Genomic DNA, 15,487 nt, shown 5'->3' with positions numbered 1-15,487 from the left:
AATTGAAGCCTCTGAAAAAAATAAATGAAGTGGGTTTTGCTATTAGGTCCCTAGTACTTGTCTGAAGCTGCTAAAATAAACAGATTTAAGATCTGATGTTTTGTTGAACCTGATAATTTTTTTTCTTTTTTTGAGACTGCGTCTCACAATGTTGCCTGAGCTAAAGTACAGTGGTGCAATCTCAGTTCACTGGCACCTCTGCCTACTGGGTTCAAGAGATTCTCCTACCTCAGCCTCCTGAGAAACTGAGATTACAGGCACCTGCCACCACGCCCAGCTAATGTTTTGTATTTTTAGTTGAGATGGGTTTGGCAAGGCCGGTGTTGAACTCCTGACCTCGTGATTCGCTCGCCTCGGCCTCCCAAAGTGCTGGGATTACAGGCATTAGCCACCACGCCTGGGCAAGCCTGTTAATTTTTGCACTAGTAAAATTCTAGAATTCTAAGCATAGATTTAAACATTGCAGAAAAATGAGTTTATTTTGTGCCTTCCAGGGGACAGTTCAGTGGGTAATATTTACTTAATATGCCTGCTTCAGCCCCATTTGAATTGTAAACACCCTGAGAGCCTGTCTTATAGTTGTCTATATCCCTGGTATCTCTCACAGTGCCCTGCTTACCTGCAGGCCTTTTTGTATTTTCTGTCCAAGTACCCTCATGGGGTGGTGCAGGATAGGTGTACAGATCTGAGGATGACCTCAGCAGCTTAATCTAAGGTACCCCTTCTGAAGCCTGAAATGTCTTTGAAGTCTTATGTATTACCCTAAAATCCATTGACATTTTACATTCTACCCTACAAAATAAGTGTGTGTTACTATTTGTCTTTACAAACTATTGAGTAAAACTGATGTTCCATAAAGATTCACTATATTCATCCTGTGACTTTGTAGAGCCCAGTCTAGCACATTATTTTGTTCCCACCCCATTTCCTGAGCTGGTCATTGCTCAATTTCAGAAGGTATCAGGTGTCATTGAACATCTGATATGAAGGATGTAAAAGTTCTCTCTTATCTGTCTAGGTGTCTATATTTTCACTGGAAGCTAGATGATATTTGCAACCTGTATTTATCTAAAGCATTGTCAGTAAACTTACCTACTTAAGAATTCATATGCACCTTAGTTAAAAAAAAGTATCAGGGTTTTAAATGTTTTCCTCAAAAAACAACTGTAATATGAAGAATTCATTTTATTTTTTAAGGGATTCTAAAAATAAAATGTTGACATTATGAAACTAAAATTCTATCAATTTTTAAGACATTTAATTCTTTTGGCATAAAATTTGAACTTTTAGACAGAAAATGGCAAAAACTAATATGAAAATATGTTAAATGATATAGAAATTATGACAGTTTAAAGAACCTGTTTATTAAGTTAATCACGTTAAGTATGTAATAATTTGGGGCTAAATGAATGTGTGTTATATATTAGTATCAGTGGAGATATACTATGTGTCCTTTAATTATTAATTTTAAAGAAGAGTGAGCTCTAAGTTAAGAATGAGCACATCAGATGAGTATTTTTTCTTTTAAAAAATTAAAAAGAATTATCTAGTTTTGTATATATATATATATTTAATATTATGACCCTGGTCCTTTGAAATGAATGCCGTTATTGCTTATTTGTATTTTTTTCCTTTTTTTTTTTAGAAAGCACAACATCAGGAAGTGTGTTTGAAAGAAATACAAAATAGTCTTGAGAAGTCAGAAAATCAAAATGAGAGTATTAAGAATTATTTACAGTTTCTTAAAATTTCTTATGTAACAGTGTTTGAATAAATTGTCAAATTTATTTTCTTTAAGTAGATTTTTATTGAGTCTAAAATGTGATTAGGTAAAAAAATAAATATACTACCAGTTGTTATATTTTTATGATTTATGGGTGATGGTATTAGAGTTTTTATGTAAAGATTTTTGAAACATAATTTATCTAACTGAAACTTTAAAATAGGATAGTTATTACTATTCCTTTCTTGCTGGATAATTCTTATTTATCTCTGGTTTAATTTCTTTTTAAATTATATTGGTTTTTAGAGGATTTTCACACACACACACACACACAGAAGTCGGATTCTTTGTCATGTCTGTAGACACCATTCAAGTGAATTTGTAGTAAATCTTTGTCAGTATGATTTTAAATAATTATTTTATATTGTAGTGATATATAAATATAAAGGAAAATATTCTGAATTTTAATTTTTAATAATGGTGTAATTACATACTTTCTAAAGATACTAAATGTCTCAATATACTAAATATTGTTTCAAGTATATGCTGAGTTGCCATTATAATTTGTTAGGTTTTAAGTATACAATTTTAAGTCATAGCTATTAAATACCAACTGCTAATGACACATGAAAACGTTATGCATTGTTTCTTTATAAAGAACGGACATTCAGGTTGTCTTTTGAATTTGTAGTCCCTTGTATTCATCTTGTACTAATGATTATCTGATATTATTATTATTTTAGACATTCTAAAGCCCCTTAGTTAACTAAAAGATTAAAGGAGAACAGCTTATCCCATGCTTTCTGTGGCGAACTCACATGGGGATGATCAAAATAAGCACTCTTAACATCAATAAGCTTTAAAATAAGGTCTTTACTATTGGGATGAAGTTGTCCAAGTTGACAAAGAACTTGTTTGCTGTAATCTCCCACTGTGTGTGCCAAGGTGGGATTCTCTAAAAGGGAATAGACATGGTTTACAAAGGATTAAGTGATAGTGACTCCTCTTGGATAATGACTTGAGAGCTGTTAATTCAAAGGAATGCTCAGGTCTTAAAAGATCACTAAAAGAGGCAGGTTGTAAACTACACAGTTCCAGCCTATGAACAGAAATATATTTTTAAAATGTTTTATGCTCTTTTCTGATCAGAGATGGGGGCCTGGTCCCCACTGGTCCCCTCACTCTTAAGACTGTCATATTATCCACAAATACTTACTTACTTACCCAATTACTTCATAGCATTTTTCTTAAGCAAAATACAGAGTGTCAGAACTGGCCACATTTTTTTGCCCAACAGTTGCTAACAAGATTAGTGTCACTTTTTTAAAAAAATCATAGTACTCATGGTACTAAAAAAACATACTTGACCTTGCAGCCCTTTCTTTATCTTCTAAGGCAAAGGGAGCCTTAAGAAATGTCCACATGAAAGGAAAGCAAGGCTCCTGAGTTTACTCACTAAGCTGTAAGCTCCTTTAGGGCTGAAATGTGTCTTAGTCATACTAGTATCTAGATACTCAGTTGATGTTCATGGCTAGATGACAGATGTTGAAAGAAGTAGGTATTCATACTCCTGTTTTAGATATGAAAAATGTAAGCATAAAGGATTAACTATCATGGCTGTGGTATGAAACTTAAGTTTAAAGTTGGCATTTAAATTCAAGACTGCAACATTAAAGTTCTGTGTACAGTGCTGTCTTCCAGTGCAGTAGCAGTCCAGCAGCAGCGCTGCTATGATCCATTAAGCACTTACTATGTGCCAGAGTTAATAATTGTGATAATGTATTAACTCATTTAATTTTCAGGAAACTAAGACATGGAAAGGTTAGGTAACTTGCCCAAAATCACACTACTAGTAAGTGGCAGACATCCAGAGTCTCTGCTTTCCTCTTAACTATCACCATATTACCTTTGTATCCGTTTCATAAATATAGTGGTTTCTTTTAATAGTAATGCATTTGTCTTACCCATGAATACCTCTTTTCTCATTTTTTAATTTTTTACGGTTACCAAAGTAATTCGTGCTTATGGCATTTAAAAATTGGTGCCTGCAGCTTTAGGTAGGATGACTGGAAGGAAAAGACTACCATAAAGTTCCTAAGGTTGGTATTTAGCTCCTAGTGACACAACATGACAAAGGAAAGTTGCTGAATGCTAGAAGAATTTAACAATCTGCTTAATACTGTTTCCATGTGAAGCATTAAGTACACACATTGGGCTCACCTGGTGCATGACCCAAATTCAGTGTCAGCCAGGCCCTTGAGCCAGAAAGCCCATTTCCTTACTAAAAGATCTGCAGGATTTTCTCTTTTATCTTTGATATTCAGGGCCTCAAATCTTTCTAAGTTGTAAATGTTTTCTTCCATTATCTATCTTATTATTGTAAGGCTCTATAATCGGTTCAAACCCTGAGAGTGCGCCAACAAACTCCACGAGGCAGTGTGGAGCAACATGCTGTTTTAATGAGCACCTGGGTGCAGACAGGCTGAGGTCTAAAATGGCATCAGCTCCAAGTGAAGGTGAGGCAGGGGATTTATAGTCTCCTGTAAATGGTTAAGTGTTCCAGTTTGACATACCTGCTATGTGGTACCTAGACGGCCTCTCTCTCAATCTTCAAATGATATTTGTCTTCCGGCCTACCCTCTTCTGGCTTCTGCTCTCTTGCTGTCGCATATTGCTGGCGCAAGTGTTCTTGCACCTTGGGACCCAGCCTGAGGAAGGAGGAGTTATCCTTCCAAGCTTTCAGGCCCCAGGGAGAATCTTTCATTCCTGTCTATTTGGTTACAGGAAAAGGGACAACTTTCTCAGTAACTACTTTGGGTGTGACATAGGGGTGGCATGGACACCTCAGAAAAAGGAAGAGAAACTTAATTTTGGGGTTATCCTTGAGAGATGGGTTGGTATCCACTGTGTCATTGTAGCAGGATTGTGTGGCAGTTAACTGTGGTTTCAACAAGAGTTTTAATGGCTTTTATTATCAATGGGAGAAACAAGGGAGAAACAGGAGGAGCCCAATGATAGATTACTGTCCCTACCAGCATTTTTAAATCCTTCTAAGTTAGAGAACCACCCTCCTAGAAGGTTTGTCAGGTCCCATCCCTTCCAGGTTTGGACTGGTACATGGGCTACTTGTCTGATGTTTGAAGTGATTTCTAGAACTGCTTTTCCGTTGTTGTCTATGTTAAAACAACAGTTAGAGATACTAAAGTTAACAACAGACCTCCCCCTCCTCCTCTGCTAATAAGTAGTCTTGTGCTAGTCTGTTTTGATAAATTGCCACACATGTTTGGTTTTGTTGTTGTGCCAGCATTTCCAGGGCTGAGGTGATTTGGTTAGTGATTATCTCTACAACAGCCTGTAGTCTAATTATTCTATTTAGCATACATATCGGAGTGTAATAACCCCATGAACCATCCTCAGCCCAAGTGGCTGTACCATAATATTTGATGATCCATTGCAGAGGCCACTCATCCTCTTGCCATCTTTAGCTTCCTCTGACCTTTAAGGATCGTTTTTCTCTGTTTAGGTTATCATACACAGGGACTCCGAGGGTGACGCCCACCTGCTTTGAAAGTAAAAAGAATCCAGGTTGAATCGTGCTTAGGAAGCAAGTACCTTGCCAGTGATGAGGTAGCCGTGAGCAAGCTGGGTTCCACATACGCAGAAGAATCCTTCAGGGGCAATCCATTGCAGGCTGGTGTTCGCAGGATTGTCCCATAATGCACTTAGGCAGGGGTATGCGGCATAAGGGTTAGTGGTGTGTGTTTGTACAGCACCAGGCCTCTTTTGACAAGACACAATTGAAGTAGCTTAAGTTAGAAGGAGACCAGGCTCCTGGGGTAACTTTGGCCACTACTCTGCTGTGAAGGCATTGACTGTTAGGGTTAAATGACAGGGACTTTCACCTACAGTATGATGGGTTTTATTAGTCCACTTGAGGGATATGCATACCATCCCTCTTACTTGGTTGGTAAGTGTCCAGGACTTCAGGTGTTCCTGAGGAGTGAAAGTGAGGCTAGAATTTTGGGATGCTAGTAAGTAAGGGGGAATGTCTACCCTATACCACGGCCACTGTTCCCTCATACAAGCTCCCCCACATACCCAGCAGTTGGACATGTTCATGGTAAGCACGATGTGTTCTCCTAGATCACATTTTTTTCCTGGCTTGGGAAGGGATGTGCCTGCTTGTAGTTTTGTATAAAGGGATGGAAATACTATGGGTGATCTTGGGGGGAGTTGTTGGTTTTGGCTTTTGCTTTGGCTATAATCTGTTGTCTCTTTGTCTTCTAGCACTTGAGTGTTTACTCCCCATTGTCCAATTTTAGTGAAGCAAAGCCACTGCTTACTTTTTGGACACATAGCCCCATTACGACTACCAGATAGATACTCCTAGATTTTTTTACTTTATAATAACTTTTCCCTCATTCACCACATTCCTTGACTAAAGTTCCATAGTAGGCTTTTTCCCTATGAGTATGATAAGTACAGGATTATTGCATTTTCCTTCCATAGTGGAAAGACTGATAATACTCATGCAGCTTGGAGGGGCTGCTGTGCACAGCAGGGCAGCTATGGACATTATTAGGATTGTGGTGAGGGATGTTTCTGTATTAAGAATTTTGGTTGGATCCCAGCACTTTGGGAGGCTGAGGCGGGTGGATCACCTGAGGTTAGGAGTTCAAAACTAGCCTGGGCAAAACGGCGAAACCCCATCTTTACTAAAATACAGAAAATTAGCTGGGCATGGTGGTGGACACCTGTAATCCTAGCTACTCAGGAGGCTGAGACAGGAGAATCACTTGAACCCAGGAGGCGAAGGTTGCAGTGAGCCTAGATTATGCCATTGTACTCCAGCCTGGGCAACAGAACAAGACTCTCCATCTCAAAAAAATTTTTTTTTTTTTTTTGGTTTAAAGTGAGGCACAGCAAGTGGTTGGGGCAATGCAGATCATTTCTGAAAGCAGGTGATTAGTCTTCCTCATGTTTAGACTTTTCAGGGAGTTTTGGTCCTTAAGAAAATTTTTGGTTAATTTAAGCTTGGTAGGAGAAATTAGCCTGGATGACCACTTAGCTGTTGATGTTCTAGAGGAAGAAGTAACCTTGGGGATGAGCTTGACCCTGGTGTGATGGATCTAGTAGGGAGTCCTTGGACTCTCCCTGCAGTTGGCATGCTGAGTATCACAGTGTAGGAGCCCGTCTACTTCAGTTGTAGCTTTTTATGAGGGTCGGGTTGGCAGATAAACATGTCTGTGCCTGCAAGACAGTTATGATGAGAGGAAAAGGAGGTGTCGACAGGGAGAGGTATGGCCTCATTTGCTGCTTCACAAAGGAAAGACCATGTCTGGATTAGGGAGGGGAGGTAATTCCTGAGTGGCTCAGAGTCTGGTAAGGGTGGAGGCCCTAAGACAAAAGTTCGGTCATACTTGATTTCAAAGGGACTATAAAAAGAAGGTGCTTTTGGTGTTGAGTGGAGTCTCATGAGTGTGAAGGGAAGATTTTTTTGTCCACGACTGCAGGTTTCTAGAGCCAGCTTGGTGAATTGGGCTTTTAAGGACTGAGTTGACTTTTTCAACTTTGCCTGAAGATTGAGGCCTGCAGGGTTGTGTGGAGAACCCATTTTATTACTAAGGATGTAGAGACACCTTGGGTAATCTGGCTAATAAAGGCGGGCCTGTTATTGGACTGGATGGATGTTGGGAGTCTGAAACAGGGAATCATATGCATGATGAGTGTTTGCATGATGATATTTGCACCTTCTGAAGTTGTTGGGAATGCTTTTACCCACCTGGAGAAAGTACTGATAGCGGAGCTATGTATTGGGCGGCATATGAGTGAAGTCTACTTGCCAAATCTTGCCTGGGTATCTGGCCGCGGGCTTGGTAGATAGGAGAAGGCAGTAGCCAGAGGGAGCTCTGGGGTGACACTGAGTGGCAGATAGAGCAGGATTGGGTAATCTCTCGACCACGACTAAAAAGGTGAGGACAAGTTAGAACACGGCAGAGAAGTTGCAAGAGAAGTTTATAACTGACATGGAAAGAGTTTTAGAGGCTTTGGAAGATGGGGATTGTTTGAGAGTGAGGAAGAATGAAGTGCCCTTCCTTGACATACCATTGTCCTTGCGTTTAAAAGGTTTGGGCTTGGAAGTCCTCCTTTTCTTCTAAGGAGTAAAGAGTGGAGAACAAGGACAGGGACAGAAATTGGCCTTGCACAGGTTATAAGGCTACTTGTGTAGCTACCTGATCTGCTAGAGCATTTTCAGGTAATATAGGACCGTCTGGTGTTTGGTGGCCCCTGCAATGAATGACGGCAACTTTCTGTGGCAGTCTGGCAGCTTGAAAGAGTTTGCTGATGAGAGTGCCATTCACGACAGGAGTGTTTTTTGCAGTTAGCAAACCCCATTCTTTCCAGATGGAATAGTGTGAGTATACTATGTGGAGAATCTGAATATATGTTAATCTGTTGTCTGGCTGCTAGAGTGAGAGCTGAGTGAGAGCAATGAGCTCCACCTTCTGGGAGGTGGTACCTAGGGGGAACGGATTGGCTTCAGTAGTGTGAGGGGTGACACTATAGCATAGCCAGCATGTTGGAGTCCTTAATATAGGAAGGAGTTGCCATCTACAAACCAAGTAAAGGAGGCATCTGGAAGGGGTTGGTCTGTTAAGTTTGGAAAGTGTATAAGAAAGGTTTGAACAATGTTTACACAGAAGTGTGCAGGGTCTTGTGTGGTAGTAGCTTCAGGTGAGAGTGTGGCTGGGTTTAGACGGAGCTGATTAGTGAGTTTCTATGAATAAAGCATACAGTTGGAGGAGAGATAAGACTTAGTGCACTGTGGTGAGCTAACGTGTCTTTGATGTTATGGGTTGAATAAACTGTTAACGTTGGCATGAAGAGATAGTTTTAGGCTTTCAAGGGTGAGGACAGCAGCTGCTGCCAATGCCTGGAGGCAGTTGAGAACTGTGGCTTTAAGCTGTTTGGAGAGGTAGGGAACAACCTGGAGAGTGGGTCTTTAGACTGGGTTAGAACGCCTAGTGCAACTCCACACTGTTCGTCGGTATAAAGGGAGAAAGGTTTGGGTCTTGGAGAGTGAGGACGGAGGCTGAGGTGAGAGCCTTTTGGAGTAGAAGGAAAGGTTGGGTAATAATGCTATGCATCGTTTAAAGGCTCATGGAGAGGACCTTTAGCCACTTGGTATAATGGTTTGGCAAGTGGAGCAAAGGAGCCTAAAGTAGCCTGGTAGTCCTAGAAAAAAGAGAATGTCTTGCTTAGTGTGTGGAGGAGGGAGGGATATGCAGCTGGAAGGATATACGGTTAGTTGTGAGCCTTCGGGTTTTCAGGGTAAGGGCTAGGCCTACGTAGGTGACTGAGGAGGTGCATATTTGTGCTTTTTTAGGGGCAACCTGATACCCCCATTCTACCAGGAAGTTCAAAAGATAGTATGGGCATGGCGATCCTTTTGAGAGGAAGCTACACAGGAGCAGATCATCAACATATTGAAGGAGAGTGGATGGTTTTAAAGGTAAGGTACAAAGGTGGCAAGCAAGCCTGTCCAAAAAGATGGGGGATGTCTCTGAAACCTTGAGATAGTATGTACTAGGTGAGCTGATGTGAAAAGTGGGTGTCAGGGTCTTCCCACATAAAGGCAAAGAGGTTTTGAGAATCAGGGAGCAAAGAAATGGTGAAAAAAAGCATCCTTTAGGTCAAGGATGGAAAAATGGGTGGTTTTGGACGGAACTGCAGAGAGTAAAGTGTATGGGTTAGGAACTACTGGACATACTGGAAGTATGGTTTGGTTAATGAGTCTGAAGTCCTGGACTAAGCAGTAAGTTCCATCTGACTTTTTAACGGGTAGAATTGGTGTGTTAAAAGGGGTTTCTTGGGCAGAGTAGGTGACTTGCAAGGAGGTGGGAAATGATAGGCTTTAGGTCTAGGAGAGCTGCTTGGGGGATTGCATACTGCTTCTGTGATAGGAACTGGGTGGGGTTTTTAAGGGTAATGCGAATAGGGATGTGGTGTTTCACGACTGAGGGTGTGGAAGTATCCCAAACAGTGGGGTTAACTACGGATGGGGGATAAGGAAAGGCTGCATGTTTTAGGGTGGGAGGTTGGAGGAGTAGAAGAAAGTTATAAGCACCAGAGGGGTCTGGGTGGATGTGTTGGGTACTGTGGGGAACATGGAAATGGAGAGTAGTCTGGAGTTTTGAAAGGATGTCTCTGCCTAGGAGTGGAGTTGGGCATGAGGGCAGGACTAAGGAAGAGTGAGTAAAGAAAGAAGTGTTCAGGGAACAGAAGAGTGGAGGGGTGGTGGCTCAGGGTTTGGAGACTTTTCCATCAGTTCCTACAACAGAGACTTTGGAAGACCCGGTGGGTTCTGAAAAATTAGGTAAATCAGAGTAGGTTGCCCCATATAGCTGGGCAGAAGCCTCGTGGTCGATTGTATCAGCATGGACCTGAGCTAGTGTCCAGATATGGTCCTGGTCTTCTGAGGTGAGGGTGGAAGAGAGGATAACATAGAGGTCATGCCAAGTTAGTTCATAAGACTAGGTAAGGTACTGAAACTCTCTAATATAAGAGATAGGGTCTTCTGGAAATGAACTGAGTCTTTCATTAATTTAAGAGAGATCATTGAGGGAGAAGGGAACATGAACTCTTATGTATCTTTCAGTTTCTGCTCCTTCCCAAAGAGGGCACTCTAGCACAGGCACTGAAGTAGAGGTGGGGCATGGGCCAAAGATGATGCCTGAGTATGTGCGGGAGAGAAGGAAGAACCTGGAAGTGGTTCCTGCTGAAGATTCGAAGGGGGAAGGAGACTTGAATTAATAGGCAGTGGAGGATAAATAGGGGTGTAAGGTGGAGGAGAATACGTACATGCTATGCTAGAATTGTCCTAAGAAGAGGATGGTGTAGGAAAAGAAGTGGATACTTCTGGAGGTGGTGCTTGCTGGGAAGATGGCGGCTGGGAAGGTTGTGGCTCAGAAGATGGAGGCTGGGAAAATGGCGGCTGGGAAGATGGTGGCTGAGAAGACAAAGAGGAGGCTTGGGGGGTTAGAGAAGGCGGTTGAGAGGGAGAGGCAGGGGCTGGGAGGGGTGGATAGCAGTTTGCTGGATTGAATGAGAAAAAGAGGTAGGGTCGAGAGGAGAAAGGTGATCTGGGCGGCAAGAATGGAGGAGGAAGATTTGAACAGGCAAGCAAGAATTGCAGCAGTCAGGTTGTGATCTGAGTGCAAAAAAGGCTTGGACATAGGAATTTCTCCCCGTTTTTCCAGTTGTCGGCAATAATTGCTTAAGTCAGTTAAAGCTGTAAAGTCAAATGTTCCATTTGCAGGCCATTTGGACCCATTATCCAATTCGTACTGTGGCCAGACAGAATTGTAAAAAAAAAGACAAGGCACTTAGGGCGGGTATCTTGCCCAAGGCCTAAGGACTACAGGTTTTTTATGAGGTAGCCTAGAGGGCTGTCCTTTGGAACAGAAGACTGGGAAGTTCCCGTAACCGAGGGTAGGCTCGGGACAACAGGGAAAAGGAAACCATCCTGGATGGGTGGAGGGAGACGATAAAAGGAGTGATCGTCACTGCTGCCCTTTTCGTGCCTGGAATGGGATCGAATGGCTTAGAGGCGTCCCCCTAAGACCAGATGATCAGTGAGTACCTGGCATGCACTGGAGTCTTCTTGGACCAATGTTGGATTTTTGGACCAGAGAAAGCAAGAGGGGCTGTGTGGATTTTTCTCTGTTAACTGGGCTCCCAGGAAACTTACCAGTAGGTGAGATCAGTGACCAATGTCCAGTACAGAGAGGCGACTGGAGGTTGAGGGGCTTCCTTTGTCTGGCTGCTCTGGCCTGCTCTCTGGGGTGGAGGAGTAGATCCACCGGAACGCGGACTGGAGTCCATCCTGGGTTTCAGCACCAGATGCAAGTCTGTATTATCAGTTCAAACCCCCCGAGAGCATGCCAACAAACAACACGAGGCAGTGTGGAGCAACATGCCGTTTTAATGAGCGCCTGGCTGCAGATGAGCGGAGGCCTAAAATGGCATCAGCCCCAAGTGAGGGCGAGGGCAGGAGTTTTATAGTCTCCTGCAAACAGGAAGTATCCCAGTCTGACATAATGGCTTTGTGGTACTTTGACACCCTCTCTCTCAGTCTTCAGGGGGTACTTGTCTTCTGGCCTGCCCTCTTCTGGCTTCTGCTCCCTTGCTGACCCACGCTGCTAGGCAAGTTGTCTTGTACCTTGGGACCAGGCCTGAAGAAAGAGGAGTTATCCCCCAAGCTTTCAGGAGAATCTTTCAGTCATTACGTCTCATGTTCCTTTCCTTCTCTGTAGTTAGCCTCCTGGATCTGACCTCCATGCAGCTTGGTCTTTTCCCCTCAGGTTATCTGCACTGCGTCTCTTATGAGGTATTTTCTCCAGCAATTTTTCTGACCACTAATGTTATTTTCAAAGTCAGTCATTCTCTTTTCCTGTTGGATGTTGAACTTTTAATTAAGAAATCATTTGGGTGTTTTTTTTTTTTTTTTTTTTACTTTCTGAAAATCTTTTTTTTTAGTTCTATAATTCCATGATATTTTCATTAAAATTCTCTCCTGTCTCTTCCATTTGTTCTGCTTCAGTAGACATCTCTTATTTCTGTTCTGCTGGTCATCTTTCTTCCCGTGCCCTATAAATGAGTTTAACTTTTCCTGGCCTACTGAAGCTGTTGTTTCCTCAAGCATCTGCCAGCAGCTGGTTATGCACACACATCTCTGGGGCAGTAGCAAACTAAGTGGTGAGAGATGCAGTGGCTTCAGTTCTCATGGGCCTGTGAGACCTCTTACCATCTGTTGTGTGTCTGTGAGGAGCTGTTTTACTCCCAGAATTTTTCAGTCTCAAACAGCGTTCTTTCTCAATTACAGAGATTGGAAAGCCCTTCACTAGAGAGCCACCTTTAAGGTTTTCTGAGGTCAGCAGGTCTGTTGCAGCAAACTGCAAGTGAGGTCCTCTTAGGAAGTGAGCCATAGCAGGGTCTGTAGTTGGAAAAATATACAGCAATTTAAATAATGAATTTGATTTATCTCTGCTGGCTTGCAGTTTATTCATTATATTTAGGTGAAAAAAGTCACAAATTTATGTTTATTTTGTAATTAAACACCCCTTTGTATATAAGTTCACATATGTTGGTATGCACATGGAGAAAGGAATAGAAACCTACACACCTTTTGGTTTGGTTCTGTGTCCCCAACTAAATATCATCTCAAATTGTAACCCCCATGTGTTGAGGGAGGGGCCTGGTGGGAGGTGATTGGATCATGGGGGCGCATTTCCTCCTTGCTGTTCCCGAGATAGTGAGCTGTCATGAGATTTGATGATTTTAAAGTGTGTGGCAGTTCCCCCCTCACTCTCCCAGTGCTCTTCCTGCTCTGCCATGGTATGACGTGCTTGCTTTCCCTTCATCTTCTACCAATTATAAGTTTCCTGAGGCCTCCCAGTCATGCTTCATGTTAAGCTGGTGGAACTGTGAATCAAACTCAAATCAGCAAGAAAAAAATAATCCCGTCAAAAAGTGGACAAAGGATATGAATAGACAAATTCTCAAAAGAAGATACACAAGTGACTAACAAACATGAAAAATATGAACAATATCACTAATTGTCAGAGAAATGCAAATTAAAACCACAATGAGATCCCACCTTACTACTGCAAGAATGGCCATAATCAAAAATCAAAAAATAATAGATGTTGGTATGGATGTGGTGAAAGGGAACACTTTTACACTGCTAGTGGGAATGCAAACTAATATAATCACTATGGGAAACAGGATGGAGATCCCTTAAAGAACTAAAAGTAAAACTACTATTTGATCCAGAAATCTCACTACTGGGTATCTACCCAAAGGAAAATAAGTTATTATGTGAAAAATACCCTTACATATGCATGTTTATAGCAGCACAATTCACAGTTGCAAAAATATGAAACCAGCCTAAATGCCTGTCAGCCAATGAGTGGATAAAGATAACGTGATAGGCCCAGCACGGTGGCTCATGCCTGTAATTCCAGCACTTTGGGAGGCCGAGGTGGGTGGATCATGAGGTCAAGAGTTAGAGACCAGCCTGACAAACATGATGAAACCCCATCTCTACTAAAAATACCAAAAGTAGCTGGGCATGGTGGTACGTGCCTATAATCCCAGCCCTTTCAGGAGGCTACTCAGGAGGCTGAGGCAGGAGAATCACTTGAATTCAGGAGTCTGCAGTGAGGTGAGATCATGCCACTGCACTCCAGCCTGGGTGACAGAGCAAGACTCCATCTTGCATCAAAAGAGAAAAAAAGAGAAAAAGTAGCAAAGCATCAAAAGAGAAAAAAAGAAAATGTGATACATACACATGGTGGAATACTACTCAGCCATAAAAAGGAACAAAATCACAGCATTCAAAGCTACTTGGTTGGAGTGGGAGGCCATTATTCTAAGTGAAGTAACTCAGAAATGGAAAACCAAATTTCATATTTCTCACTCATAAGTGGGGGCTAAGCTGTGAGGACACAAAGGCATAAGAATGATACAATGGACTTCGGGGACTTGCGGGGAAGGGTGGGAGGCAGGTGAGGGCTATAAGACGACACACTGGGTACAGTGTATACTGCTTGGGTGATGAGTGCACCAAAATCTCAGAAATCACCACTAAAGAACTTATCCATGTAACCAAACTACTTGTTCCCCCAAAATTATTGAAATTAAGAAAAGAAATAATTTTATTGTAATAATGCCAAAGAAAACCTCTTGCATGGGCCAGGCGCAGTGGCTCAAGCCTGTAATCACAGCACTTTGGGAGGTCAAGGTGGGTGGATCACGAGGTCAAGAGATCGAGACCATCCTGGTCAACATGGTGAAACCCCATCTCTACTAAAAATACAAAAAATTAGCTGGACACGGTGGCGCGTGCCTGTAATCCCAGCTACTCAGGAGGCTGAGGCAGGAGAATTGCCTGAACCCAGGAGGCGGAGGTTGCAGTGAGCCGAGATCGCGCCATTGCACTCCAGCCTGGGTAACAAGAGTGAAACTCTATCTCAAAAAAAAGAAAACCTCTTGAATGTCACCTGAAGGTAATCCTAAAACTCATTTTTGTCTATATTTACAAAATTTGCTTTAACTTATAGACAAACATGGTTAATTACCTTAAAACTTTATAAATTTGCATTTCCAGGCTAAAAGTATAACTTGATTTCACTATTTTGAGCTTGTTTTATTTGAAAATGTTTATTTTAGCCTTTCTAATAGTATACATATGGTAGTTGAAGTATTTCAAGTTAAAATTTTAATTTCAAATGAGCTAACTCCCGTTAAAACACCAAGCACAATACTGGATAGTATATTAGATACTCAAAGACTTCTTTCTATTTCCTGCCTGACATACAAAGAACTTTTAGAAATTAATAAAAATGTGATTTCCAACAATAAAATATCAAAGGATAAGAACAGAAAATTCACAAAAGAAGAATTACCAATGGCCAATAAACATGTTTACAAGATACTCAGATTAATTAGTAAGGGAATGTAAAGTAAGACTAATATTTTTTATTCTTTCTGTCTACAATAATTTTAAAGAGTCCATTCCTAGTAGTGAAAAGATGGGATAAAATGAGAATTCTCTCATATTACCAATGGAGCCTATTGTTTCATTATCTGGGTACCACACAGTATATTAACTGTAGCTCTATTGTTGGATAATCGCATTTCACAAGATTGGCAAAAAACATCTTCAAATGTTGGGATACTAGAAAGATAATTAGGAAAAAG

At 41.5% G+C, this 15,487-nt stretch overlaps 1 protein-coding gene across 14 annotated transcripts in view; it reads left to right on the top strand.

Moving 5' to 3' along the window:
- Positions 1-15,487, top strand: part of ODF2L (outer dense fiber of sperm tails 2 like) — a 91,272-nt gene that overhangs the window by 55,076 nt on the left and 20,709 nt on the right. For 13 of the 14 annotated variants that reach the window (XR_013520221.1, XR_013520222.1, XM_078332359.1 and 10 more), the window contains one exon: positions 1,646-2,356. The exons of the other annotated variant lie outside the window; for it this stretch is intronic. Coding sequence is in view for 11 of the 13 variants with exons in the window: in XM_078332359.1 (XP_078188485.1) it covers positions 1,646-1,774 (129 nt within the window). In the remaining 2 variants the exon portion in view is untranslated. Of the gene's footprint in view, positions 1-1,645; positions 2,357-15,487 lie in introns of those variants that run through there. 14 annotated transcript variants of the gene reach the window in all.

The sequence above is a fragment of the Callithrix jacchus genome, chromosome 7, assembly GCF_049354715.1.
Source record: "Callithrix jacchus isolate 240 chromosome 7, calJac240_pri, whole genome shotgun sequence".
In the NCBI taxonomy this organism is placed as follows: Eukaryota; Metazoa; Chordata; class Mammalia; order Primates; family Cebidae; genus Callithrix; species Callithrix jacchus.
Note: the sequence above shows the minus strand (reverse complement) of the source record. Positions and strands in the feature narration are given on the sequence as shown.